The 26,669-nt window shown below is 46.3% G+C and overlaps 1 protein-coding gene and 1 long non-coding RNA gene across 4 annotated transcripts in view; one reads left to right on the forward strand and one right to left on the reverse strand.

Moving 5' to 3' along the window:
* Positions 1 to 26,669, forward strand: part of PPM1H (protein phosphatase, Mg2+/Mn2+ dependent 1H) — a 253,998-nt gene that overhangs the window by 213,044 nt on the left and 14,285 nt on the right. For all 3 annotated transcript variants that reach the window (XM_041754313.1, XM_041754314.1, XM_041754316.1), the window contains 2 exons: positions 629 to 736; positions 20,566 to 20,717. In XM_041754313.1, coding sequence (XP_041610247.1) covers positions 629 to 736; positions 20,566 to 20,717 — 260 coding nt within the window. The remainder of the gene's footprint in view (positions 1 to 628; positions 737 to 20,565; positions 20,718 to 26,669) is intronic.
* LOC121490558 lies at positions 9,747 to 17,022 on the reverse strand. Its single transcript, XR_005987711.1, has 3 exons — positions 16,617 to 17,022; positions 11,086 to 11,176; positions 9,747 to 9,898 (listed from the first exon to the last, which is right to left on the reverse strand). It is a non-coding gene; the product is annotated as an uncharacterized LOC121490558 (long non-coding RNA).

The following is a 26,669-nucleotide window of genomic DNA, read 5'->3' on the forward strand; positions in this document are numbered from 1 at the left end:
AGAGAAAGCACAGGCGGTGAGGTCTCTGTGTTGTTATAACAAAGTGACATTTTGTTCCTTTCCCCCCAGAGGGAAGTTGTGGGGATGTTAGCAGGCCGGGCTGCAGCAGAGCTGCAAAGGGTATCTTTTCTGTGACCATGAAGTATATACTCCGTGAGCTCTGGGAGGGTGGGAGGTGCCCCTCCCTTTTTTACATCTTTTACTAGAGCCTCTCAGGGACGAGCTGATGTGGGGTGGGTGGATCACAGACAGACAGACGGATGGGTGATGGGTGTGTTGGATTTGATTTGAACCGATTGCAGTAGCTGTAGACATGATACATGTGTTGGATTTGGTTTCCTGGTTACCCTTCCTTCCGGTCTCTACAAAAGAAAGCGGAGAAGAGACAGCAGCAAGCCGTTGAACTTAGGGTAACTGGTAGAAAACCCACTCCCTTAAGTACATAAGTGATCTCAGTGAGCCCTTCCTTAGAAGAGGCTGCCCACGTGAGTTAGTAGCAAGGGGCACGGAGAGGCACAGAAGGAATTGGAAAATAAACGCTTCCTCAGCCTGTGGCAGCCACGTTGTGACGGGAAGGCTTCCTCTGTATGTGTGAGTGTTTCTGATGGCCCTCTGCTTATGCTCCTAGGCCCGGGTGATGGCAACTATTGGAGTGACCAGGGGACTTGGGGACCATGACCTGAAGGTGCACGACTCCAACATCTACATAAAACCATTCCTGTCTTCAGCTCCAGAGGTACCACGTGAGGTTTTTGTTTCTGTTTTGTGCAATGATATATTTTCTGCATTGTTCCTCCCGTGACTCGCGCCCCATAACCCGGCAGTAGCCAACTTGGGTCACATGTACATCTACGGGGTTTCTTTCTCCCACTGTGTTCATTCTCACTTTGACTCTCCTGGTTCCTACTGTCCCCACTCCCTCCCCAGATAGATGCAGAGGCCCCTGGCGCATCCCCCCGCCGCCCAGTCCGTCCCACATCCATCCCACATCGTGTCATCGGGCAGGTGTTCCCGAACAGGTACTGACTCCTGTTGGCTCAGAAACCACAGCCCGTGGCTATGAGAACAACGCCCAGACTCCTTCAGTTGGCATTTAAGGCTTGTTAGAATTTGGTCGGACTTTCTAGACCAAAAGTTTGGCCCCTGTTCCCCCTGAGCAGGCCAGGAAGAACTTGCTGTGGCCTTCCTGCGCCTGACCTTGAGTTTCCCATAGCTCCTGACCACAATGCCTCTCCTCCCCAGCCCCAAACATCCAGATTATCAGTCTTTTCCCCTCTAGGGTTAATCTCACACACTTCTCCTGTGGAGACTTCCCTTCCCCACCAGAAGTAGCCTCTGTCTCTCCACAGATCCTCAGGTCTGTAAAATCCATCCCACTTTCTGTCTCATCGTGCGGTTGTTGGTGTAGATGCCTTATCTCCTCTCGCACCCCAATCGCCTGTATAACTCATAGCCTTCAGCTGGTGTTGAGAGAAGTTAACTGGAAAGACAAATCCTGTTTTTTGGTTGAAAAAAATGTTTTTCCTCCCCTACAACTGATTGTCAGAAAAAAAAAAAACCAACAACACACTTTTCTGATGATATGGGAAACAATGTCCAGTTCTACTTCAGGGCGTATCTTTATTTTTTATTTATTTATTTTTAATATTTTATTTATTCATGAGAGACACAGAGGCGGGGGGGAGGGGCAGAGACACAGGCAGAGGCAGAGACACATGCAGGGAGCCTGACATGGGACTCGATCCTGGGTCTCCAGGATCACACCCTGGGCTGCAGGCGGCGCTAAACCACTGGGCCACCGGGGCTGCCCCAGGGCATATCTTTAGTAAACGTTTTGCTTCTAAGTCATAGAGGAATCTAAGTCATGGTGGGTTATGGGTATATTTTCTTTGATGTTAATGAGGAGTCTGGGCGTGGGTGGCAGCTAGTGTTGGTGATCCCCCCAGTGTGCCAGGGCTGGGCCTCTGTGTCGCTGACTTTTCCTTCGTGGCTGCAAGGTGGTGGCAGGTGCGCTAGGCATCGCATTTCCAGCAGAGGTGGGAAGGAGGAGGCGGGCAGCCCGTCCGGCCCAGCAGCTACTCACTTGCGTCTCACTGGCCAGAACTGTGTCACATGACCTCCGCTGGCTGCATGCCACAGGGGTTGAGGGAGAGAGCTTGACCTTTCCCCAGTTTGACTCCAGAGGGGAGCCAGGGACGGTGAGTCAGGAACCCATGGTGTTTGCATTCTGTGTAATTACCTTTTAAAGCAATGTCTTGCCCTGGAAATGCCCACAGCATTTAAATAGAACTCCATGGGCAGGCCCTTCCCAAGGGTAGATGCTGTTTTATCAAAGGCTCTTTTTGTTGGAGGGAACCCTGGCCCATTCAGGCTAACTCAAAGGAGGAGGTGTTTGCCGTAATCATCTTAGAAGAGGTATTCGTGGTGTGTGCAGGAGGCCCCCTGAACAGCCAGGTGCTGTGGCATCAAGGCCCCCCAGAGAGCCTCAGCAGTGGGGGTCTGTTCCGTTCATGAAGGTGTTGTGCCCAGACATGTTCCATACGTGTCTGCTACCCATCAGCCCAGTCTCACTCCCCCGATTCCGGGTTACTGGAGAGGAAGCTCATTGCTCCAGCTCGCTCTTTATACTAGGCCACAAGTGACTTCCCAGCCCATAAACTGCCCCTTCAGCTTGTCTACTCCAGAGCCATTGAGGGGCCCACACAGCCGCCTAGGCCCACCCCATCGGCAGGCCGGTGAGCAGGGCAGGCGGTTCTTTAGGGTCTTTATTGCTGAAGCAGGCATTAAAATACACGTGGCCAGGATCCCAGAGTGGCTCAGCAGTTTAGCGCCTGCCTTTGGCCCAGGGCGTGATCCTGGAGTCCCAGGATGGAGTCCCGTGTCAGGCTCCCGGCATGGAGCCTGCTTCTCCCTCTGCCTGTGTCTCTGCCTCTCTCTATCATAAATAAATAAGTAAATCTTTAAAAAAAATAAATACGTGGGCCACGAGAGGTTGGGAAATCACGGAGGCAGAAAACTCTAGTAAATATAAGGCCTGGAGGACACACACGTTTTCTGATATTACCCAGAATTTCAAATGAGATCAGCTGGGTGGAAATAATAATTACCATTCGTCAGGTGGCTGTGGATGTCTCTCTTTGAGCCCTCACAGCAGTTCTGCGTGATGGGGGCCAGGACTACATACGGTGTCCCAGGTGCCCCAAAAGCTTGTGGAGCCCTGATCCCTCTATTCAGGGGATCCACGAATTAGTGCTGAAACTACTCTTAGCCAGAGGAAAGCAATAAGTCCTAGACCCATGGACTCTGTATTTTCCCCCTTGAGAGAGAGGCATTTATCAGACATTAAATGGTGCCATAGTCTTTCTACTTGCAAAAGGGACAGATGAAGTATGACTCATGTCCTTAGGGAGGGTGGGAGCGGGGGGCTCAGCACTAATTAAACACTTTGCTTCTTAAAGCAGAGTGAAAACTTCCTTCTCGTCCCCTTCCGCATACACCTATTTTTTTCTATATAAAGCGAGAATAAGTGTGGTTTGGTTTGAAGGAGAATGATTTCTATACAATTTGATTATAGATCTTCTGATCGCTCTATTAGCATGGCTCCAAAGAAGAGGCTCTCCTTGGGCGTGCATGGGAGATTCCCTAGGAACAGATGAGAGAGCCCAGTGGGATGATCAGAAGCCTTACGTCACCTCTCTAGAGTGATGCTGGTTTGCAGGGAATTGGGTTGGTTAGTGCAGCATTGGTGAGGGATTGGACAGGGTGTTTATTTGTTTTTTGTTTTTTTAAGATTTTATTTATTCATGGAGACACAGAGAAAGAGAGAGGCAGAGACACAGGCAGAGAGAGAGAGAAGCAGGCTCCATGCAGGAAGCCAGACATGGGACTTGATCCCAGGTCTCCAGGATCACAACCTGGACTGAAGGTGGTGCTAAACCACTGAGCCACCCGGGCTGCCCTGGGCAGGGTGTTTAAAAGGGAACTGGCCACCTCTGGTAAAATGTAAGCACTCTTAGAAAAGTTGTAGAGTTCAATAAAGTGTGGCTTTTTTTAGTATATGTGCTGCCGAAGCGAGCACAATAAAGTGTAGTTTTTATAATAACAAGTGATATTTATCAACTGCTTAGTCTGGGCCAGACAACTTACTGTGTCCTTTATACTCAGTTTCTCCTCCTCACAACTCTAGGAGGTACATATGCCCATTATACCCATTTTGCAGATTAGGAAACTGAGATGTAAAGAAGTGAAATAACTCCCCCCAGGATTGTACAGTTATGAAATAACAAGATGGTACTCCTACCCGGGCCTGTCTAACTTGATCCGCGTCTGTCAGGGAGAAAAGCTGAGTTCAAAGAAATTTCTCTAGACGGTGTCTAAGGGACCCTCTGAATATAGGTTCACAGTGGCTCTGAAGAGGATCTTTGTCCTGGGACCTCAGTGGCTCACATTTCTCAGGGAAATACTGCTAACCTCAGACTACAGTTGTAAAAGAAAAATGATGGCTTAGTAGAAAAAGTAATTGGGAAAGACAGTAATAGGCTTCGGTGTGTGCCAACCTCGGCCAGACAGAGTTGTGCAAAATAAGATTGTGCACGTATAATTTAGCTTAATGGGTATGTAGCGTAGATCCCAAGATTCCTTTGCACGAGATTAAAATTGTTGTACATTTTAAATGCTTCCAGATGGAGAGGGCTTAGCCAGAACCAGGAAAGGGGGAGGGAGGTTGAAGAGAAGAGGAGAAGCTGGAGTTGGCCACCATGGAGGGCTACGGAAGAAAGACTGGCACAGGGGGACCCCCTCGTCCCCAACCTCAGAGTAAAGACTCCTCTTCCTTGGGCGGTGGTGATAAAGGCAGACACCAGAGACATGGCTGGCGGGCTTCTTGGGGGGAGCTCAGGAAGCCAGGTGCGTTTATCTAAACCATCCTTTCCTGCCTGCATCCCCTCACCTCCCACCCCACGCCTACCCTGGCTTTCCAACTGTGACTTCCTAAGAACATTCCCCTGCTCTGCTTCATCTTTGCCAAGCATGGATCTTTATTTCACATTTGGGTTCTAAATTTCAAATCCAGCTCAGTCTGGTAATTTTAACAGTCAGGGAGAAAATGCGACTTAGTTCTAAGAAAAAAAAGGCTCCAAAATCTTCTTGGAAATCAGCATTGTTCCCTTCATCATTATAGCTCCTAATTCGATTTGATGAGCTAAATAAAAATAAGACAAAAACATGTGTATCAAATTTACGTAAAAAGTGCTCAGGGGTTTAAAAATTAGAGAAGGGTTTCTAGCCAAACACATTTTCGGTTTCGCTGAACACAAGGCGCTGGAAAAATCTCGAGTTTGCCAAACCCAAAGAGCAGCCGCCAGGTTTGCTGAGCCTCCTTCCTATCTTCCAAGGTCTAAGGCAGGGATTTCTGGCCAAGAACTGAATTCCACAAGAGGCCCCCGCCAACCAAGCGTTGGCCTGCCCGTCGAATGTGGAGGCGTTTGGACTCTCATCTGGTCCACAGCACCATGTTTTCCCTGTGTCACAGGGTAAGATGCGGCCTCTCCCCACATAAGAGCAAGAGCCTCAGCCGGGTCTCCCACCTTCTTGCTCGGTGAAGCTCATCAACCTCCCCCCTTCTTCTGCTGTCCTGTAGGAGTTCAAGTAGAGAAGGAAAGGATCGGGGAACTCAGGCCCTGGAGCCCAGACTCTCCCCCTCTTCTCTTCCAGCATTTCTTCTCCCCGCCCCAATGCAGCACATTTCTTGGCACAGGTCTGCAGCCTAACCCTCCAGATGTTCTCTGCTCTGCACCCCTTTCCAACCCGTAACCGCCCCCTGCCCCCCACCCCGCCCCCGAGCTAGGACTCCTCTTAATGTTCCTGGCTTTCCAGCCCATACTCCAAGACCACCTTTAGCCCCCTTTCGGACCCTTGGGAGAATGGGGTCTTCTTCTTTCTTGCAAAGCCAGCCCCTCCCTCGACTCTGCAGCCCCTCCTGCCCCTGCCAGACTGGGCCACAAAGAGCCCCCATGTTCTCCCAGATTCATTGTTCCTTTCCTTGATGTTCAAGATTCCTATTAGCATTTTTTTTTTTTTTTTTGGTCACTTCAGCTGACTCATTTAGCTCATTCTTGCCTTTCTTCATCTCTTTTTTCTTTGATCTGAAACCGCTTTCTCTAAGAGAAGGAAGACCTTAGACTCTAGTATCTCAATGCCCCTGTGACCTGCACTACGTTAGCCTGCCTTTCCCTTCCCTCAGGTGAGGCAAAAAGGCCTCTGTTCACAAGGTGCTAGGAAAAGCAAGTGAGAACACATCTGGGAACTGTCTGGCACAAGGTCTGGTACGTGGTCAGAAGTGGTCAGGAAATGCTAGTCTTCCTTCCCCATCAGCTTCTGGAAGGCTTTACACTTGGGGCCTCCAGTAGTCATTGCCATATGAAGAGAGAATGACTCTTTTATTTGGGCCTCCTCATTGTGTCCCCTGAAAACATGAACATTATTTAAGATCTCATAGTTGACATCTTAACATTTAAAGTCTCCTTATTCTTGGTAGCTTTTCCTACCCCAAGCCAAAGTCCCATTTTGGGAAAGGGCATGTTTTATTGTATTGCATACTTTCTGCAGTCTGAACAATTCATTAAAAAAAAATCAATGCATAACAACATGGGAAAAAAGCTATATTATATTAAGTGGAACAATATGATTGTGTATACAAAGAGCACGATCATAAGTTAGTAGAAAGGTAATGCACGTGTATACAAATACACTGTGAAGGAAATTTAATAAAATGGAAGCAGTAAATATCTCTGGATGGTAGAGAAGGAAAATCTTATTTAAAAAAAGATTTTTTTTTAACTTCCCTAGACCCCTCAAAAATACCTTAGGAGGTGGTTTGATATAGTACTTAGAAACTCAGATCAGTGTCTTGACTTCAAGCTCCATCTTCACTTACTAGCAGGGTGACCTTGAGAAAGTTACTTTCCCTAAATCTCAGCTTCCCCCTCAATAGAAAGAGGACAATAGGGTTGTTACACTCGGGAACTTAATAGAACAAATTAAATTACATATATCAAGTACTTAGCCAGAACCTGGCGTAATAGATATTTGCTCCTAGCGCCTCTTCCAATTCCATCAAGACCACAAGATTTCATTGGCTCTTTACATAGAAATCATGAGTCCAATCACGTTTACTGAGCCAAAAACTAGGGAACGTGTCCTCAAAAGAATTAGAATTTTTGGGCAAGTTGGAATGTGCGACTAGCAGAGGAATAATCAGCCATAAACCCCATAATTCCTGCTTCCTAAGAGGCCAGGGGAATTCCGAGAAAGGAGGGAGAACGATACCATGTGAAGTAGGAGGACAAGATAAGTAGGACAAGAAAAAAGAAGGAAGCAGGAGTGAGTCTGCTATGAAGTAGAATTTGCCTTATGGGGTCACTGAGTTTGGAAGATGAGCTTGAAGGGCTATTAGCTGTCATAAAGCTAATTACTGTGGAGGGCCTTGAACTGGACCCAAGGCAGTAGGTAAGGTCTTTAGCAAGGGGGGTAGCATGATAAATGTTGGGGTGGAAGCCTGGAAAGCACATACATGGCAGGCAGAGGGGTGGGGAGAAGCAGGCGGGGAGGCGGTTGTAGAACTGAAACTATGGCAGCGACTGGGAAAACAAAAACAAGGCCCATCTGAGAGACGCTTCAAAAAATGTAACAAGAACCAAAGGCAGACTAGATTCAGGGGATAAAGTGCAGTGAAACTTTCTAAAAATTAAAACTACACCACTTTCTAGCCTGGGAAAAGGGAAGGGTGTTGCTCGTTGGGATCTGAAGAAGAAAACTAACTGTGCACCTTTTTCCCTCGGAATTTTCTGAAAGAATTAAAAACATAGACCACAGGTGCCTGGGATGAAAACAGCATAAGAGCTAGCACCAAGTGAGGCTAGAGATTAGAGTTTGGATTTAAGACCAAGGGGGCCTTCTTATTCTTCTGCTCCACCCAAATTAAATGTATGCCCAGGAGAGCCGTGGGCTCTGTTCTGTCCACCCCACAAGAAGTGGTCTTCCTGATATTTACCCGCTGGAGGACAGGAGCAGAGGGAACCAGCATGGCCCGTGAACAGAGAGAAGCCAAGGAGAAGACTCCAGGGGGGTCAGGGTCCCATCCCATCTCCCCATCCACGGGGCGTGAGGTGCCTGGACGTGACATATCCCAGTGCCTTGTGCCTCTCTGTACTGTGAAACAAACCACCTTGGAGCTTAGAGTCTTGACAGAACAGTGTATTATCTGTTTCGAGATGTCACCTTTCCTGGTTCCATGAGTGGGCTGGGCTCAGCTGGGTGGTTGTCTCTGGGAGTCTCTCATGACACACTTGGATATCAACTGGGGCTGGAGTCATCTGAAGACTAGATGGGCAGGTAGTCCAGAATGGCTCACCCTCAGAGCTGGCAGTTGTGACATCAGCCATCAGCTAAGAGATCAGCTGAGGCAGCTACACGTAGCCTCTCCATGAGGTTTTGGCTTTTCATAGCCTGGCAGCTGGATTCGGAGAAAAAACATCTCAAGAGCCAGTGGTTCAAGAGTGCCAAGCGGAAGCTCTAAGGCCTTTTAGGACCTAACTTCAGAGACCCCGGGTGGCTCAGTTGGTTAAGCATCTGACCCTTGATATCAGCTCAGGACGTGGTCTCGGGGGTGGAGGCACCAAGCCCTGAGTTGGGCTCCACGCTCAACAGGGAGTCTGCTTGAGATTCTCTCATTGGTGTCTGTGTGCATATTCATAATTATTTCTGTATTCTTTTTTTGTAAAGACAGCTGCTGGAATTGTGTACATTTCAGGCCTCACAAACTCTGGATACCCCTACAAAAGAAAAGTGATGAGTTCTGTCCAAGGATACTTGATACTCTAGAACAGTTGTATTTGGCAGTTTTCTTTTTCTAGTTTTATTGAAATACAGTTGACACGTAACATCGTATATACATTTGAGGTATACAGTGTGTTGATCTGATACCCTGTGTATATTGCAAAATGACTACCACCCTCGCTGTATCATACCATACAATTACTGCTTCTGTTTTGTGGTGAGAACACTTAAGCTTTTACCCTCTGGGCACCTTCTAAGTATCTAATACAGTATTATATATAGATGTGTGTATATTTTATATGTATTTTATAGCATCTGCAGATTATATATAACCATGCTGCACTTTAGATCCCTAGTCTTATAACTGGAAGTCTGTGCCCTTCAACCAACATCTCGTGCATCTTTCTTTTCTGTTGGGGTGACGTATTCTTGGAGGCTGTATGCTCCCCTTTCACCACTACCGTCACCACCACTTTGAAAATGGGGGAGGGGGGAAACGGGGAATCACATTAATAGTGTGGAGAAGCTGCTTTTATGTGACCGTGGTGCCATCTGACCCCACATCTAGGAAAGATTTCGTGACTTAGCTTATCCTCCATATGCATCTCTAACTCTCTGGGCTAGCTGTAAAAATCACTTGTATGCATATGCGTGACATTTTCTTGGCTTGTTTCCACTGGGAAGTGACTTGGGAGGTAACCAGCTATTTGAATAAAGCCAGAATTTGACATTTACTTGACACCAAAAAAATTTCGCCTGGCAACTCATAAAATATATGGTTACACAAAGGAGCCAACCTCTATATTGTGTCAAATATTTCTTCTCATTGGAATAATTTCCCTCTGATCCCCTTCTGAAAAATAAGAATTTCACTTGAACATTTCAGTTAAACATGCAGTACCTTTTTTTACATTAATTTATTGTATTACACACAGAAGAATAGCTTGAGAAGTTTGTTTGAAAATGCAAATCCCGGGGCACCTGGCTGGCTCAGTTGGTAGAGCATGAAACTCTGGATCCTCAGGGTCATGAGTGCGAGCTCTATGTTGGCCATAGAGTTTATCTTAAAAATTAAAAATAAAAACAGACTTTATTATATATAAAGAAAATGAATGCTTGTGACCTCACTGACATAAAATGATGTCCACACCTCAGTGGCCGCTAAACCATTCAGCAGATGATAGGCAAGCATGACATCATCAGCTATAATATTTGAAGACCAATCTTTTTTGTAAGAAAGGGAAGGAGAGTGAGGAGTAGGGGCAAAGGTAGAGGGAGAGAGAATCTTAAGATTAGCGCAGAGCGCAACATGGGGCTCAATCTCACAACCCTGAGATGGTGACCTGAGCCAGAATCAAGCATTGGACACTTAATCAACTGAGCCACCCAGGCACCCCTGAAGACCAGTCTTTAACGTCTGTTTATATTTGGTTTATTACTTGAGAGTTCTTGGACCATGTGTGATGAGACTGGTATTTGAATAAAATAAGATAACATTTTTAAAAAATGCAAATCCCTGGAATCCACTTCCTGAAAATCTAAAGCACTAGGTCTAGTGCAGGTCCTAGGAGTTTTCACAATTTTAGACAATTCTGTAGCAGAGAATCCAAAGACCAGTCTTTGAGAGGCACCTGACTGGCTCAGTCAGTAGAGCTCGTGACTCCTAATCTTGGGGTTTTAAGTTTGAGCCCTATGTTGGGTGTAGAGATTACTTAAAAATAGAATCTCAAAAAATCCCCATAAATTTTAAGATTTTATTTATTTATTCATGAGACACACACACAGAGAGAGAGAGAGAGAGAGAGAGAGAGAGAGAGAGGCAGAGACACAGGCAGAGGGAGAAGCAGGCTCCATGCAAGGAGCCTGATGTGGGACTCGATCCCAGGCCTCCAGGATCACACCCTGAGCTGCAGACGGCACTAAACCGCTGCGCCACCGGGGCTGCCCAAAAAATCCCCATAAATCTAAGACCACTCTTGGAATAATACTGCCACAAGCCATTCCTCGCTGTGCTTCAGGAACTTCAATTCTTCATCCTAACAAGGGTTTGTTATCCATCCATGTTCTAGTCCCAGACTGCACGATTCATTCTCACCGTGCACGTGGCTAGTGCCAGACTGGTAGGTGAGGGCCACCACACACCTCATTCTCCACTTGAGCACCAGTCTGCTGAGACCTGGGCTCCTTGCTTCAGAGTCACTGCAAGCTGTGGGAGTGACTTTGCCGCCCGGCAGGGGCCCCACAGCTTACCAGGCACGGTTGGGTCTTCTCTCCTAAGGCAAGATGCATAGTAACTTGCTCTCTTGCTCACTTGAGATCTTGCCATTGTGATAAAAAGGTCCTGTGAAGTAGTAACACGCTCGGGTTACGTGGTTATGTTAAGTCCCGATGGCCAGAAGCAGCAACTACACAAGGAATAGTGGTCATTTCATTATATATTCATCAGGTGATGACACAAGTTATCCTCTCAGCCAGGACGTTTTTAAGAGTCAGTATGGACACAATATTTATGCTGGGAAAGCAGCACAATCCAAGACTATCTCGTGCACATGGGGACGTGTGGTCACTCTGTGCCTCCTCCCTGGATTCGACATGACCCAGTCCACCTACGCTGCACCCACAGTCTTTCACTCACAAGCTGGGGTTTCCTCTGACTTTATAAGTGGGCATGTTAATGAATACAGACGTATTCCTCAAAGCATTGAGAAGCTAGATTCAAACCCATTGATTCACTGGTTCATTCAATGAGCCCTTGATCCAGTGGTGCCCAAGCCAGTGGAAGCCCAAAAGAAGGAGTCAATCATGGGAGTAGCCCAGCACGTAAAGGAAATTCCTTCCGATGGACTATTGCCTCACTGAGCTGCAAAGTATTGGCCTCAAGAGGAGAAAATGGAAGCGGTACACTCTACTGGCCTGGCACCGGGTGCAGCTTCAGGCTCCCTATCTAATATTTTAGCTGGTGTAGAAACATTTTAGCTATTAAGTTGTATCCACCCTCCAAAGTCAAGTGTTTACTTTATCAGAAGCCAAAAGAGAAAGCAAACCCACAAGAATACCTGTGGTATATTTCAAATATAAAATTATACCCACAGCCCAAACAGCCGGCTCCTTTGGGGGAGCATGCGTAGCCAGCATATTTTTTTTAATTTTTATTTATTTATTATAGTCACACACAGAGAGAGAGAGAAGCAGAGACATAGGCAGAGGGAGAAGCAGGCTCCATGCAGGGAGCCCGACGTGGGATTCGATTCCGGGTCTCCAGGATCGCGCCCTGGGCCAAAGGCAGGCGCTAAACCTCTGTGCCACCCAGGGATCCCCCAGCATATTTTTAATACTTAAATGTCCCTTGATGTGTTCACAGTCAGATGCCCTGAGATCATGTGGCCAATCACATGCAGCCCTAACTCATCCTGTGATGGGAGGGTCCGAGAACAGTGGTGCCATAAGCATCCCCAGTGGCCACCAAATCCTAACCTTTCATTTCGTTAGGGAGACACTGAAGATATGAAAGGCCGTGCCTCATCGCTCACCATTCCCCAGTGAAAATCCAGTACTGTAGCCAAACCAAACCATATAAAGCCACCCAAGCACACCAGCCCCCGTCAGCTCCCCAGGCTTTGGCCCCTGCCGTTCCCACCATGTGTAAGGCATATGATCCAGCTCCTTCTTTTAGACACTCCATGTGATGAATCACTACTTCTTTGCACATTCCCAGCAAGTAGTCTGTAGACTCTGAATAATGTGAATGACCAAAGTGGTTTTGCCTACACTCTAAGGAGTGGAAGCGGGTCTCAGACCCAAGTCTTTTGCCACCAAATTCAGCGTGTGTTTCAGAATCGCCACAGAGAATCTGGACGCTGTCTTGGGGGCCTGCCAGAATGCCAGCATGGAAATAATCTGCTTGGTTTACAGGACCACGAGGAAATATGCTGGAGTTTTCTTTCTGTTGTGGGGTAAGCGCCATATTCAGTGTTCTATAGGTTGAGCTGTTGGTTTGGCTCCGTGAGGTAGAGAGGATAAGACTTCGTATTCTCCTTATTTTGTACCACCTGTTATCATCCTTCGTCTTGAGAACTCTCTGGCTTTTCTGCCAAGGACACTATTGAGAGTCCCAACCACTGTTGTTTTAAATGCGATTGTAATGGAACCGCAAGGCCCCCGAGCCCCCTTACTCCTCTCCTTCCACCAGCTGTCTTTCTTTCAGGTGTACTGCACTGAGGTCAGTGCCACAAAGAATAACACGTGCTACGTTAGATTTGTAGTTTCCTTCCACGTTATCCCATTTGATCTTTATAACAGCTTTGTGACAGAGGTAGAGCGGGTGCTATCACATTTTTTCCACTTTTTATAAAGATTTATTCCTTCACGAGACACACAGAGACAGAGGCAGAGACACAGGCAGAGGGAGAAGCAGGCTCCCTGTAGGGAGCCCGATGTGGGACTCGATCCGGGTCTCCAGGATCACGGCCTGGGCTGCAGGCCGCGCTAAACCGCTGCGCCACCCGGGCTGCCCTTTTTTTTTTTTTTTTCCAATTTTTAAACAATGGTTTTAGCGATGAGAAAATGGAGAGCAAAAGAAGATAGACGGTTTTGATTTGTATTTCCCTGATGGCAAGTGATGCAGAGCATTTTCTCATGTGCTTGTTGGCCATGTCCATGTCTTCCTCTGTGAGATTTCTCTTCATGTCTTTTGCCCATTTCATGATTGGATTGTTTGTTTTTTGGTGTTGAGTTTAATAAGTTCTTTATAGATTTTGGAAACTAGCCCTTTATCTGATACGTCATTTGCAAATATCTTCTCCCATTCTGTAGGTTGTCTTTTAGTTTTGTTGACTGTATCCTTTGCTGTGCAAAAGCTTCTTATCTTGATGAAGTCCCAATAGTTCATTTTTGCTTTTGTTTCTTTTGCCTTTGTGGATGTATCTTGCAAGAAGTTACTGTGGCCAAGTTCAAAAAGGGTGTTGCCTGTGTTCTCCTCTAGGATTTTGATGGACTCTTGTCTCACATTTAGATCTCTCATCCATTTTGAGTTTATCTTTGTGTATGGTGAAAGAGAGTGGTCCAGTTTCATTCTTCTGCATGTGGATGTCCAATTTTCCCAGCACCATTTATTGAAGAGACTGTGTTTCTTCCAATGGATAGTCTTTCCTCCTTTATCGAATATTAGATGACCGTACATTTCAGGGTCCACTTCTGGGTTCTCTATTCTGTTCCATTGATCTATGTGTCTGTTTTTGTGCCAGTACCATACTGTCTTGATGACCACAGCTTTGTAGTACAACCTGAAATCTGGCATTGTGATGCCCCCAGCTAAGGTTTTCTTTTTTAAAATTCCCCTGGCTATTCGGGGTCTTTTCTGATTCCACACAAATCTTAAAATAATTTGTTCTAACTCTCTGAAGAAAGTCCATGGTGTTTTGATAGGGATTGCATTAAACGTATAAATTGCCCTGGGTAACACTGACATTTTTACAATATTAATTCTGCCAATCCATGAGCATGGAATATTTTTCCATCTCTTTGTGTCTTCCTTAATTTCTTTCAGAAGTGTTCTATAGTTTTTAGGGTATAGATCTTTTACCTCTTTGGTTAGGTTTATCCAAAATGAGATACCACCTCACACCAGTGAGAATGGGGAAAATTAACAAGTCAGGAAACAACAAATGTTGGAGAGGATGCGGAGAAAAGGGAACCCTCTTACACTGTTGGTGGGAATGTGAACTGGTGCAGCCACTCTGGAAAACTGTGTGGAGGTTCCTCAAAGAGTTAAAAATAGACCTGCCCTACGACCCAGCAATTGCACTGTTGGGGATTTACCCCAAAGATTCAGATGCAATGAAACGTCGGGACACCTGCACCCCGATGTTTCTATCAGCAATGGCCACAATAGCCAAACTGTGGAAGGAGCCTCGGTGTCCATCGAAAGATGATGGATAAAGAAGATGTGGTTTATGTATACAATGGAATATTCCTCAGCAATTAGAAACGACAAATACCCACCATTTGCTTCAACGTGGATGGAACTGGAGGGTATTATGCTGAGTGAAATAAGTCAATCGGAGAGGGACAAACAGTGTATGTTCTCATTCATTTGGGGAATATGAATAATAGTGAAAGGGAATATAAAGGAAGGGAAAAGAAATGTTGGGAAATATCAGGAAGGGAGACAGAACATAAAGACTCCTAACTCTGGGAAACGAACTAGGGGTGGTGGAAGGGGAGGAGGGCGGGTGTTGGAGGGGAATGGGTGACGGGCACTGAGGTGGACCCTTGACGGGATGAGCACTGGGTGTTTTTCTGTATGTTGGTAAATTGAACACCAATAAAAATTAATTTAAAATAAATAAATTAAAAAAATTTAAAAAAATAAAGAATAGATGCTCAAAAAAAAAAAAAAAAAAAAGAAGATAGACGGTTTATCTCAAGTCTCAAAGCTGGGGAGAAGCAGAACCTGAAGTGAGGGCTTCTGAGAACAGACGCGGGGCTCTTGTGCCCCCGAAGGCCAGGCCTGAGCAGCTCCTGAGCAGCGGGAGCCCATGGGCCTGCGCTGAGGACTTGGAAGGGAAGGCGAAGGCTGAGAGAAGCTGCCGAGTTGGTAAAGCCGCGGGAGCTGTCCAGGGCGCCCCGGAGAAGCGGCCAAGGCCCCGCAGACGGAAGAATTGATGGGGTCTTTTTGGAGAGTCGCTTCAAGAAGCCGCGTCAGCTGAGGCGCCCACGGGCTCTCCTCAGCTCCACCCGAGGCTCCCCGGTGGGGGCAGAGGCGAGGCGCGGCGGTCCTGGGTTAGAGGCCTGCTTGTCGCGAGCTCCGGCGGCGGGGCTCTGGGCGGCGGGGGGGGGCCCTGGGCGGCGGGGGGGGGGGGCCCTGGGCGGGGGGGGGGGGCTCTGGGCGGCGGGGGGGGGCCCTGGGCGGGGGGACTCTGGGCGGCGGGGGGGGGCCCTGGGCGGCGGGGGCCCTGGGCGGGGGGGGGGCCCTGGGCGGCGGGGGCCCTGGGCGGCGGGGGGGGCTCTGGGCGGGGGGACTCTCTGGGCGGCGGGGGGGGCCCTGGGCGGCGGGGGGGGGCCCTGGGCGGGGGGACTCTGGGCGGCGGGGGGGGCTCTGGGCGGCGGGGGGGGGCCCTGGGCGGCGGGGGGGGCCCTGGGCGGCGGGGGGGGCCCTGGGCGGCGGGGCTCTGAGGACGCGTCGCCGTCGCCGTCGCCGCGGCTCCTCCGCTCCCTCCCGTCGCCGAGGGGGCCGGGGCTTTGGTTGGCGGCTCCAGAGAGGGCAGGGAACGGAAAGGAGAGAGTCCGCTGCTCCTGCATACCCGCGCCCTGCACTGTGGCGACTGCTCGGCTGAGGGGACGAGCCGCCTGCGCGGGCGCCATGTTGGCGCGGCCTCCGACCCGAGGGCAGGCCCGAGCCCCCCCCCGCCCCCGCGCTCTCACCGGCCCTTCCCTCCCCCGGCGCGCCCCGGAGACCTGCCTTCACTGCCAGCAGTTCCGCCAGGCCCAGGAGGGACGCGAAGTGCGGGCTCTGGGCGGCGCCCAGCCAGGCAGGTGCTTCCCTTGGTTGTTCGCCGAGACGTTATACCAGGTGCCGAGCCTCGTGTTGCGGGACGGCCACAGGCCGGCCGAGACCTTGCCCGGGGCGGTGCCCCAAGGCAGCCCCCCCCCCCACACACACACACACACGCTTGTGCTGGAACTGCCCAGCGTCCCCTGAAGGCTGATGCCCGGGCTCAGAGCCGCACAGCCTGAAGGCCACGGTGGGCTCGAGTCTGTGTGTCCAGGGGCTTCCCCCGCACCTGAAAGTTCGGGCATGAGCTGCTGGCAGAGACGACAAGGGCCCAGACGCGGACGAAGGGGAAGAGCCGGCGGTCGGCCGCGGAGGATCCCGCCTGCAGGGCCCGCGGCCGCAGGAGCGGCGCTGCTCGGTCTTGCCCAGGACTGCTGGGGCGGCGGAGGGGGCGCTGCAGCCCCGCCTCGCACCACCTCCGGAGCAGGGAATGGGAGGCACAGAGGGACCTGTGGAGGCCACCCCCCTTGTTGAGCCCTTGTTCAAGCAGCGCCTTCCCTCCCCTCCCCTTCCGGCAGGCCTCCCCGACGTGTCTTCCGAAAGGACCCTCTTGTCATTCTGCTGACTCCGACTCTTCTTCAGGGCGCCTGTCCCCTTCTGACATTGGGGTGTGGGTCTCACCTGCTCGTGTAGAAGCTGTGAGGGGCGGGGGGCGCCTGGGGGGCTCAGGCAGGTAAGCATCTGACTCTTGCTTGCGGCTTCGGGTCACGATCGTGGGGTCATGGGATCGAGCCCCGCGTTGGGGTCCTCGCCGAGCGCCCCTCGCCCTCTGCCCCTCCCACCCCCCAAAGACGTGGTGAGGGGCTTTGATCACTGTATCTGCGGTGCCTAGAAAAGTAGTGAACACATAGTAAGTGCTCAAGAAAGACGCAGGCAAAGGCGCTTACAGGAGGGCTTCCAGGGGCGCAACGGATCCACCCTGGCCCCACCTCTCCGCCGCTCAAATTCTATTGCTTTCAAAAATGCAGGGATCTCAAAGATTCCTGTGGCCTTTCTCTCCCCTCTTGGAAGCTGGGAACCTGGGAAGGAGCCACAGGGAGCCCTGACCCTGCTCCCCTTCACGCGTGGCACATCTCTCCCCTCCTGGGGCCTGCAGACACTCTCCTCCTGGTTCCCAGGCCTGGGGAGCCTCAGAACCATTAGTTTAGTGGGAGGCTTCTTGGAATATCCAGAAGCTATTTATGCAATGGAAGAGGGAACTTGGGAGAGGTGAGTGGGGGAGTGTGGTCTGATTGAGGAAGGCCAGCAGCGGCTTCTGGGAGGGGAGGTCAGGACTCCGGAGCCCTCCCGAATCCTTTGAAGCCCTTGCCGTCCTGCCCTGCAGCCCAGTTTTTCTGAGAGCTTTTTCACAAAATGTTCTGCATCATAGGTTAATGTATAAGACACAAGCTGTAAGTGGAAAGTTGGCAGAGTCCTTTGGAAATTGGCTAAAGGGCAGGAAATAAAGGGTAGCAATAAAAACCTAAAAGGATGTTAATTGGGGAGTGCCTCAGGGAACGGGGTTGAGACCAGCTTTTTATTATTTACATTAAAAATACTTGAGAATGGTTTTGAAGGGATTTTTCGCATTAGCTAATGAAACAGCCTCGAGAGCTGTGTGCGATGTGAACAGTGGAGTTAGGGAAGGATTCCGTTTATGGAGGGAACCCGGGAGAGCGTTCTCTAACGTGTACCAGTCCACACCCATTCTGTCCGCTACGTTTCCATCTGGGTAGTGGGCAGGATAACTTGAGCTTAAATGACTCAAATCTCTACACATTTTTGGCCAGAAGGAAGCAAGGGAAGAGATTCCCACACCCTAAACCCGGGGTGGTCCTGAAATCTAATGGGATGTTGTCTTCAGACCTAGACATCTTTCTTTGAGAAGGAGCTAGAAGGCAGATGGAATCTCCTATTTAGCTGCAGGCGTAAGATTGGAACCGGAACACCTGACATCATCTCCCCACCTCCCATAACACTTTCTATTCTGTGGAGCTCAGATTTTCACAGAAATATATTGCAGATACACCCCAATAAGAAGCGAGCAGTGGCTCTGCAGCAAAGTCCCTCGCATACTGCAAATCCCAGCACAGTGAGCCTGGGTGAACTTGGGAGCCCAGGGCCGACCTTGGCCGGCCTCTAAAGACTGCCTCAGAGCACGCTGTGGGTCGGCCTCGGAGGCCGCCAAGCCCTGGATCCCCTTGTTTGCAAGCCTGGGCCAAGAGCACGGTCTTCAGCCTCGAGGCTCAGAGTGGGGTCCACCCTCAGGCCTCACAGGGAGTAAGCTAGCCGTGCAGCCTCTCCGGCCACACCCCAGAACTGAGTTAGAGCCTGCATTTTAGCTGGATCCCCAGTGGATTCCCAGGCACATTAGCATTCGAGACACACTGCTGTTAACACTTGTGACACCCAGGAATCACAAGAAAATTTTTAAAAGAGGATTTGGTTGCTTACCCTACAGTTTGAAAACGGGACCACAAGGGTCTGGTGGCCTGAGGGTAAAATTCTGGCCTTTGGGACATTCCAGTCTGCTGTAAACCTAAGATTCCCCTGGTTGTTTTCTTTGATTTGACCTCATACGGCACAGGGGCTTCTCTAGGAGGTAAACTTACCCTTGAAGTGAACGGACCTTTTGAGAAAATGTTAAAAACCCGTCCAGGGGGATGCCCCCCGGGTGGCTCAGGGGTTGAGCGTTGCCTTCAGCTCAGGCCCGTGACCCCCTGGGGTCCTGGGATCGAGTCCCCACATGAGCCTGCTTCTCCCTCTGCCTGTGTCTCGGCCTCCCTCTCTGTGTCTCTCATGAATAAATAAAAAATCTCTTTTAAAAAGCCATTCCAGGATACCCCCTAGAGTTCTCTTCCCCTAGGGGTAGGCCACGCCCTGGGCTGATAGCTAATTGTTCCCATCTAGTTAACAGGCCACAGAGGCGTGGTACCTGCAGGCTGCTTTTCATTTGCGCTAGTTTTCCAAGGGCTCTGGATAGGTGTGTGGCATTTTGTTGGTTGCCGCTGCCGCTGCCGCTGCCCGCTGCCGGGTGTACGCTGTTAGCCCACAGGACCGCCCTGTGTCTGGGTGTCACGGGCCTGAGGCAAACCTTTCTAAAATGTAGGAAGCTTGGCTTTCAAAATGTGGATTTGAGCCTCGGTAGGCCTCTCCAAATTGAATTCTCTCTAGATTAGAGATGCCCTAACAGTGACTGTGTCATGGGCCACAAACTCCTTCCTTTCCCTGCCTCTCTGCCTTCAATACTGCTTTCCCTCAGACTTGCTTTTATTAGGATGGGAGAGAGAAATGAGAGAGCCTGAAGGCACTAGAAGATTGACAAAACTGACCCTGTCCTTAGCTTCTGACGTGGGGCACGCAGGGCTGGTTCTGCCAAATTAGGAGGGAAGAGCGATGAAATCCCAAACTCTTTTCCTGCCAAAGTTGGGTGACAGTGGAGTCATGGCGCAACCCAAATACCATTTCATTTTTATTCTTACTGGTTTTGTCAAAGTTGTTCTGTTAAATTCTCAAAGAATTTAGATGGATATTGAAATATCCAGGTAATTCCAGGTAGTAGAGATGAGGAAGGCTTCACATTTGCCAAAATCCACTTTGGAGATTCAGACTTAAGTGTGTGTCCTTTACAATTGAGCTAGATCGAGGCCCCTCAACTGTGAGTGTAGCGTCTGAACCCTATCCTTACGTGAGAGGAGTCCTGCCCCTTGGGCCTCAAAGAGGTAAGCTGAAAGTAATTCAAGTGAGCCCATCAGATAGGTGTGTCTCCTTAGTCCTAGACAAATACATATGGAACAACTGCTAAAGATCCAAGGCCCGCCTCATCTCCCTGCCAGACAGAGCCCAGGAGCAGGGAAATGTGCCATTCATCTTTCTCCTTAGAGCACCTGGCACAGGGTAGGCCCTTAGTATTTGTGGGATGGATGTGCAAAGAAAGGAAAGAGGCAAGCCTCTGACTGCTCTCCTGGCTAGCACAGTGTTGTCTAACTAGGTCTCCGGCATTACATTTTCAATTAATTCTTCCTTGTCAGCTGTTTAGCCGCCCCCCCCCTCCTCCGTGCACAACCAAGAACCTTACAGTGCATATCTAAAAACCCCTAGGCTGAATGGGAAAAGAGAGAGGAATTCAGAAGCTAATTTGTTACAGGAAATACTGTGCTCCCAAACCTCTTATGTAGGAATATTCCCATTCTTCTCAGGTAAGAGTCTACGATCTCTCCAAATATGAGCATGGAGCAGATGATGTGCTGATCTTGGCCACTGATGGACTCTGGGATGTTTTATCCAATGAAGAAGTGGCAGAGGCCGTCACTCAGTTTCTTCCCAACTGTGACCCAGATGACCCTCACAGGTTTGTGCATTTCTGTGATCATAGGGTGGTTCCTCAAGCCAGTTTTTATGGTGTGAGGGAAATGAATTCTAATCTTTCCATTTTCATCATTCATGATTTGCTATAGAGCTGATATGGATGAATTAGGAATCAAACTGCAATAGGGACAATTACTTATTAGAAATACTCAGCCAAAAAAAAAAAAAATCCTCCTTAAGTTAAACCCAGATGCAAATGGTAAAGAATTTGACTTGTAGGATATTTTGACAGCATGTTTTTCACAATCTTCATCATTCCAAAGTGAGAATAATCCAATTTGTGATCCTCCTTATAATACCAAATGCTCCCAGCATTGATTTTTATCCATTGGGAAATGATTTCTTTTGTGAAACACTGGGAAAGGAGAGAAAGATTAGAAGAGGTTTTCTTTTGTAGCATAATGACAGTGTAAATATCCCGAACAACTCTAGGTGGCTCTCAGAAATAAACAGGAATCCCCTAGGGAGAGAGGCAGCTTTCACTTAGAACACAAGGAAACAAGTCACCATGAGTAAAAGCCAGTAAAAACAGCAGAGAGTGGAGTGGGACCTATAAATACTTCATTCTTGAATTTATCAGTCAAAAATAAAAATATTTTAACATTTCAGAAATGTTTTTAAAAGTGTTAAAAATAGGAACAAGGACAAGGGACCATACATTGCACAGATTTTAAAAATAAGGAAGTAGAACTTCTGGAGATGACAAATATAAAAAATAAGAATTAGGGATGCCTGGGTGGCTCAGTGGTTGAGCGTCTGCCTTTGGCTCAGGGCATGATCCTAGAGTCCCAGGATCGAGTCCTGCGTCAGGCTTCCTGTATGAAGCCTGCTTCTCCACCATCTTCCTGTGTCTCTGCCTGTCTTTCTGTGTCTCTCATGAATAAATAAATAAAATCTTAAAAAAAAAAAAAAGAATTAAAAATTCAGTGCTTTAAACAGATTAGAGACAGTTGAAGGAAACACTGGTGAACTAGAAAATTGATCTGAATAGTTAAGAATATGGCTGAGAGAGACAAAGAAGAGGAGAAATGTAAAATGAGATTATGAGACAAGGGGAATGACCTAAAATGCTCTCACAGAATCCCAAAAGTAAATACTGCAGATGAGAAGAAGAAAAAGTTCCAGAATTGTTGAATGATAATAAACTGAAGTTCTAGAAAGACCAACAGATCTCAAGCAGAAGAAATGAAAATTATAAGTAGATATTTCATAATGAAACTAAAGAACTTCAAACAAAAGAATAAAAGCAGCCAGAAAGAAGGCAAAACAGATCTATATAAATAGCATTTAGACTGAAAGCTGACTTTTCAGAAATAACAACAATATCCAAAGGATAGTGGAGTTCTATCTTTAGTTGTCTAAGAATATTTTATTAACATGAAAGTTTTTTTTTAATATATATGAAAGAACTTTCATATGGAGTAAAAACATCATTAAAGAGGATAAATTACAGACATTCTCAGGCAAAACACAACCTGAGGAATTTTAATGCCAACGAAACTCCTCAGAAGAAAATTCTAAAGGATGTACTTAGATAAGGAAATGAAATGATCCCAGATGGAAGATCAGAGAAGTAAAATGGATTATTAAGCTGGGAACTTAGTAAATTTGTAGATACACTGGCTATATAAAACAGAAACAAGGATGTCTAATGTGTGGTCCTAAAAATTCTAGAATCAAAATATTAACTAAAAACAGCACAATTGGCAGGGGGGGATAGCAAATCAGCTACAGTGTGTGGTGATTCTATCAGAAAAGAGGTTCTCTTAAAAGATTTAGCTTTAGACTCTGTGTTTAAATAGCTAAGGAAACTACAAAACAAACAATGTATAACTTTTAGACTAATCAAGGGAGAGAAAGCCTACATAGATTCAGAAACCAAACTTCTAAACAATTTATAAATCAAAAATATATAATCAAAATTAGAAATTACTTGCATTTGGGTGAGGCATGTCAGTGATGCAGTGGTTTGAGTGTCTGACTCTTGGTTTTGGCTCAGGCCATAACCTCAGGGTCACGGGATTGAGCCCCATGTTGAATTCCATGTCCGTGCAGAGTCTGCTTGAAATTCTCTCTTCTTCTCCGCCTCTCACTTGTGCTCATGCTCTCTCTCACTCATTCTCTTTCTCTCTCAAATAAGTTAATAAATCTTTAAAAAAAAAAAAAAAGAGTAAAAGAAAAGAAATTACTTGGGTTTAAATAATGGGAAGAATACTACACATCAAAACTTTAAAGGCTAAATTTCAAGCCTTTTTTTTTTTTTTTTGGTCTAATTCAATGAGCTACGCATAGATGAAGACTCCACTTACCCCTGACCTGCTAGAAGTACCTACATCTCCTCCACGTCATAAGGTAGCTTTTTCCAAAACTCCCCACTGTGTCACAAAGAACCCTTGGCCACAAGCTCTAGACTCCTTACCACAGAGAAAGATTTTCTCAGAGAAGGACCCTGAGGGCTGACTTGTGTTATGGAGCTATTCCTGCCTATATTATCCACATAAACACGTACATAAACTTTTTATAACTTCTAGATTCTAGGAACCAAAGGATGGAGCTATCTACTCATGGACCATGTGTTCTTTTCCTGAGTGCAGGCATTTAGTAAACACCTGTCCTAATTTTAAAGTTCAGCTCTGCGGTCCTTATTTCAACAATAGCATCTAATTTAAGAAGTGAAAACAGCACAATAAACACAGGAGAAGCAGTGGAAGGAAAAAATTAGAGATGAGAAAATAGAGAACAAATATTCTATAAAAATAAATGGTAAGTGAATTCAGTAAAGTTGCAGGATACAAAAACAGTATATAGCAATCTATTGAGTTTCTCTACACTATTAACAAACTAGCAGAAAGAGAATGTAAGAAAACGGTCCCATTTACAATTGCATCAGAAAGAATAAAATAACTAGGAATAAATTTAACCAATGAAGTGAAGACCTGTACTCTGCAAAATACAAGAGACACTGATGAAAGAAATTGAAGATGAAAAGAAATGGAAAACATTCCATGCTCATGGATTAGAAGAATCAATATTGTTAAAATGTCCATACTCCTCAAAGCAATCTACAGATTCAGTACAATCTCCATCAAAATACCAAAAGTATTTTTCACAGAACTAGAAAAAATAGTCCCAAAATTTGTGTAGAATCACAAAAAACCCTAAATTGCCAAAGCAGTTTTGAGAAGGAAGAAAAAAGGTATCACAATCCCAAATTTCAAGATGCACTACAGTGCTCGCTTCAACAGCACATATACTACAAAGCTGTAGTAATCAAAATAGTATTGTCCTGACACAAGAATAGACAATTGGGTCAAGGAACAGAATAGAGAGCCTAGAAATAAGGCCACATATTAATTGGTCAATTAATCTACAAAGGCGGCAAGAATATACAATGGGGAAAAAACAGTCTCCTCAATAAATGATGTTGGGAAAACTGGACAGCTACATGTAGAAGAATGAAACTGGGCCACTTTCCTTACACCATACACAAAAATAAACTCAAAACAGATTAAAGACCTGAAACCATAAAACTCCTCAGAGAAAACATAGTCCATAAACTCTTGGCCTTAACAGTATTTTTCTAGATGTGTTTCCACAGACAAGGGAAACAAAAGCAAAAAAAGAAGAAAGAAAGAAAGAAACAAACAAACAAACAAACCATTGGGACTACATCAAACTAAAAAGCTTTTGCACTGTGAAGGAAACCATCAACAAAATGAGAAGGCAACCTACCAAGTGGGAGGAGATTTTTGTAATATTTGGTATATCCAATAAAGGGTTCATATACAAAATATATAAAGAACTACCATAACTCAACATCCCAGGGGAATGAAAAACAATTAAAAATGGGCAGAGGGCCTGAATAGACTTTTTTCCAAAGAAGACATACAGATGGCCAACAGACACATGAAAAGAAGCCCAACATCAGTCACCATCAGGGAAATATACATCAAAACCACCACGAGATAACACCTCACATCAGTCAGAATTGCTAGTATCAAAAAGATAAATAACATGTTTGGCAAGGATGTGGAGAATAGAAATCCTCATGCACTATTGGTGGGAATATAAATTGGTGCAGCCACTATGGAAAACAATATGCAAGATTCTTCAAAAAGTTAAAGATAGAAACATCATATGATCCAGTAATTCCACTTCTAGATGTTTACCCAAAGAAAATGAAAACTCTAGATCAAAAAGATATATTCATCCCTCTGTTTATTGCACCTTTATTTACAGTAGCCAAGATGTGGAGGCAACTTCAGTGTCCATTGATGAATGAGTAAAGAATATGTGGTGTTGATATACACTGGAATATTACTCAGCCATAAAAAAGGGAGGAGGGAATCTTGCCATTCTCAACAACATATGGACTGAAGGAATAGGCTAAGTGAACTAAACCGAAGAAAGATAGATACCATATGATTTCACTTACATGTAGAATCTAAAAAACAAATGAAGAAACAGAAACCGACTCAAAAATACAGGCAACAAACTGATAGTTGCCAGAGGGAATGGGAAATAGGAGGAACGGGTTGAAGAGGATTGAGAGTTGCAAACTTCCAGTTATAAGATAGATCATGGGGAAGAAAAGTACAGTATAGACAATGTAGTCGATAATATCATAAGAACTTTATGTGGTGACAGATGGTAACTACCCTTATGGTGAGCATCTCATGATATATAATTATCAAATCACTATGTTGTACACCTAAGGCTAATATAATACTATATGTCCACTACACTTCAATTAAAATTTTTTAATGATAAAGCCAAAGTTTATTGTTTAAAGCAACTAACACATTAGAAAATGCAAATGAAAACCACAATGAGGGGGATCCCTGGGTGGCTCAGCGGTTTAGCGCCTGTGTTCAGCCCAGGGCATGATCCTGGAGTCCCAGGATCGGGTCCCACGTTGGGCTCGCTGCATGGAGCCTGCTTCTCCCTCTGCCTGTGTCTCTGCCTCTCTCTCTCTCTCTCTCTCTCTCTCTCTGTCTGTCTCTCTCTGTCGCTCATGAATAAACAAATAAAATCTTTAAAAAAAAAAAAAACACCACAATGAGATACCATCTCACCCATCAGGATAGCTATTTTAAAAAAAACAAACAAACAAACAAAAAAAGCAGAAAATAGCAAGTAGGTGAGAATGTGGAGAAATTGAAACCCTTGTGCATTACTGTTAAGAACGTAAAATGGGATAGCTGCTATGGAAACCAATTGGGTGGTTCTTCAAAAAAAAATAAACATAATTATTGTATGACTCAATAATCTACTCCTGTCTATATACCCAAAAGAAGTGAAAACAGAGAGTTAAAAAGATATTTGTACACTCATGTTCATAGCAGCAGTATTCCCAATAGCTAACACATGGAAGCAACCCATATGTCTCCCAGTGAATGAATGGATAAGGAAAACATGGCAGATAATGCAATGGAGTATTAATCAGCCTTCAAAAGGAATGAAATTCTCAGACATGCAACAAAATGGGTGGTCGGTGTAGGCATTGTACCAAATAAAATAACCAGTCATGTAACAACAAATATTGTATAATTCAATTTAATGGGGTGCTTAGAGTAGTCAGATTCATAAATTCACAAAGTAAAATGGTTGTTGCCAGGGACTGGGGGGAGGGGAAGGAAAATATGTGTTTAACGGGTGCAACATTTCAATTTGGGAATATGAAAATGTGAGGATAAATAGTGGTGATAGTTGTATAAAAATGTGAATGTACCAAGTGCCACTGAACTATACACCTTTAAAATGGTTAAAGTGTTCAATTCTGTGTTATGTATATTTTACCACAGTTTCTCAAATAAGCAAACTTGGAGAAAAAGCTAATAAATTAGATAAATTTCCCGTAAGACTGATCGAAAACAAGAAGGGTGACAAATAATATTTAAGAATAAAAAAACAGTAATATCTCAGACACAGTAGC

Source organism: Vulpes lagopus, chromosome 5 (assembly GCF_018345385.1).
Source record: "Vulpes lagopus strain Blue_001 chromosome 5, ASM1834538v1, whole genome shotgun sequence".
In the NCBI taxonomy this organism is placed as follows: Eukaryota; Metazoa; Chordata; class Mammalia; order Carnivora; family Canidae; genus Vulpes; species Vulpes lagopus.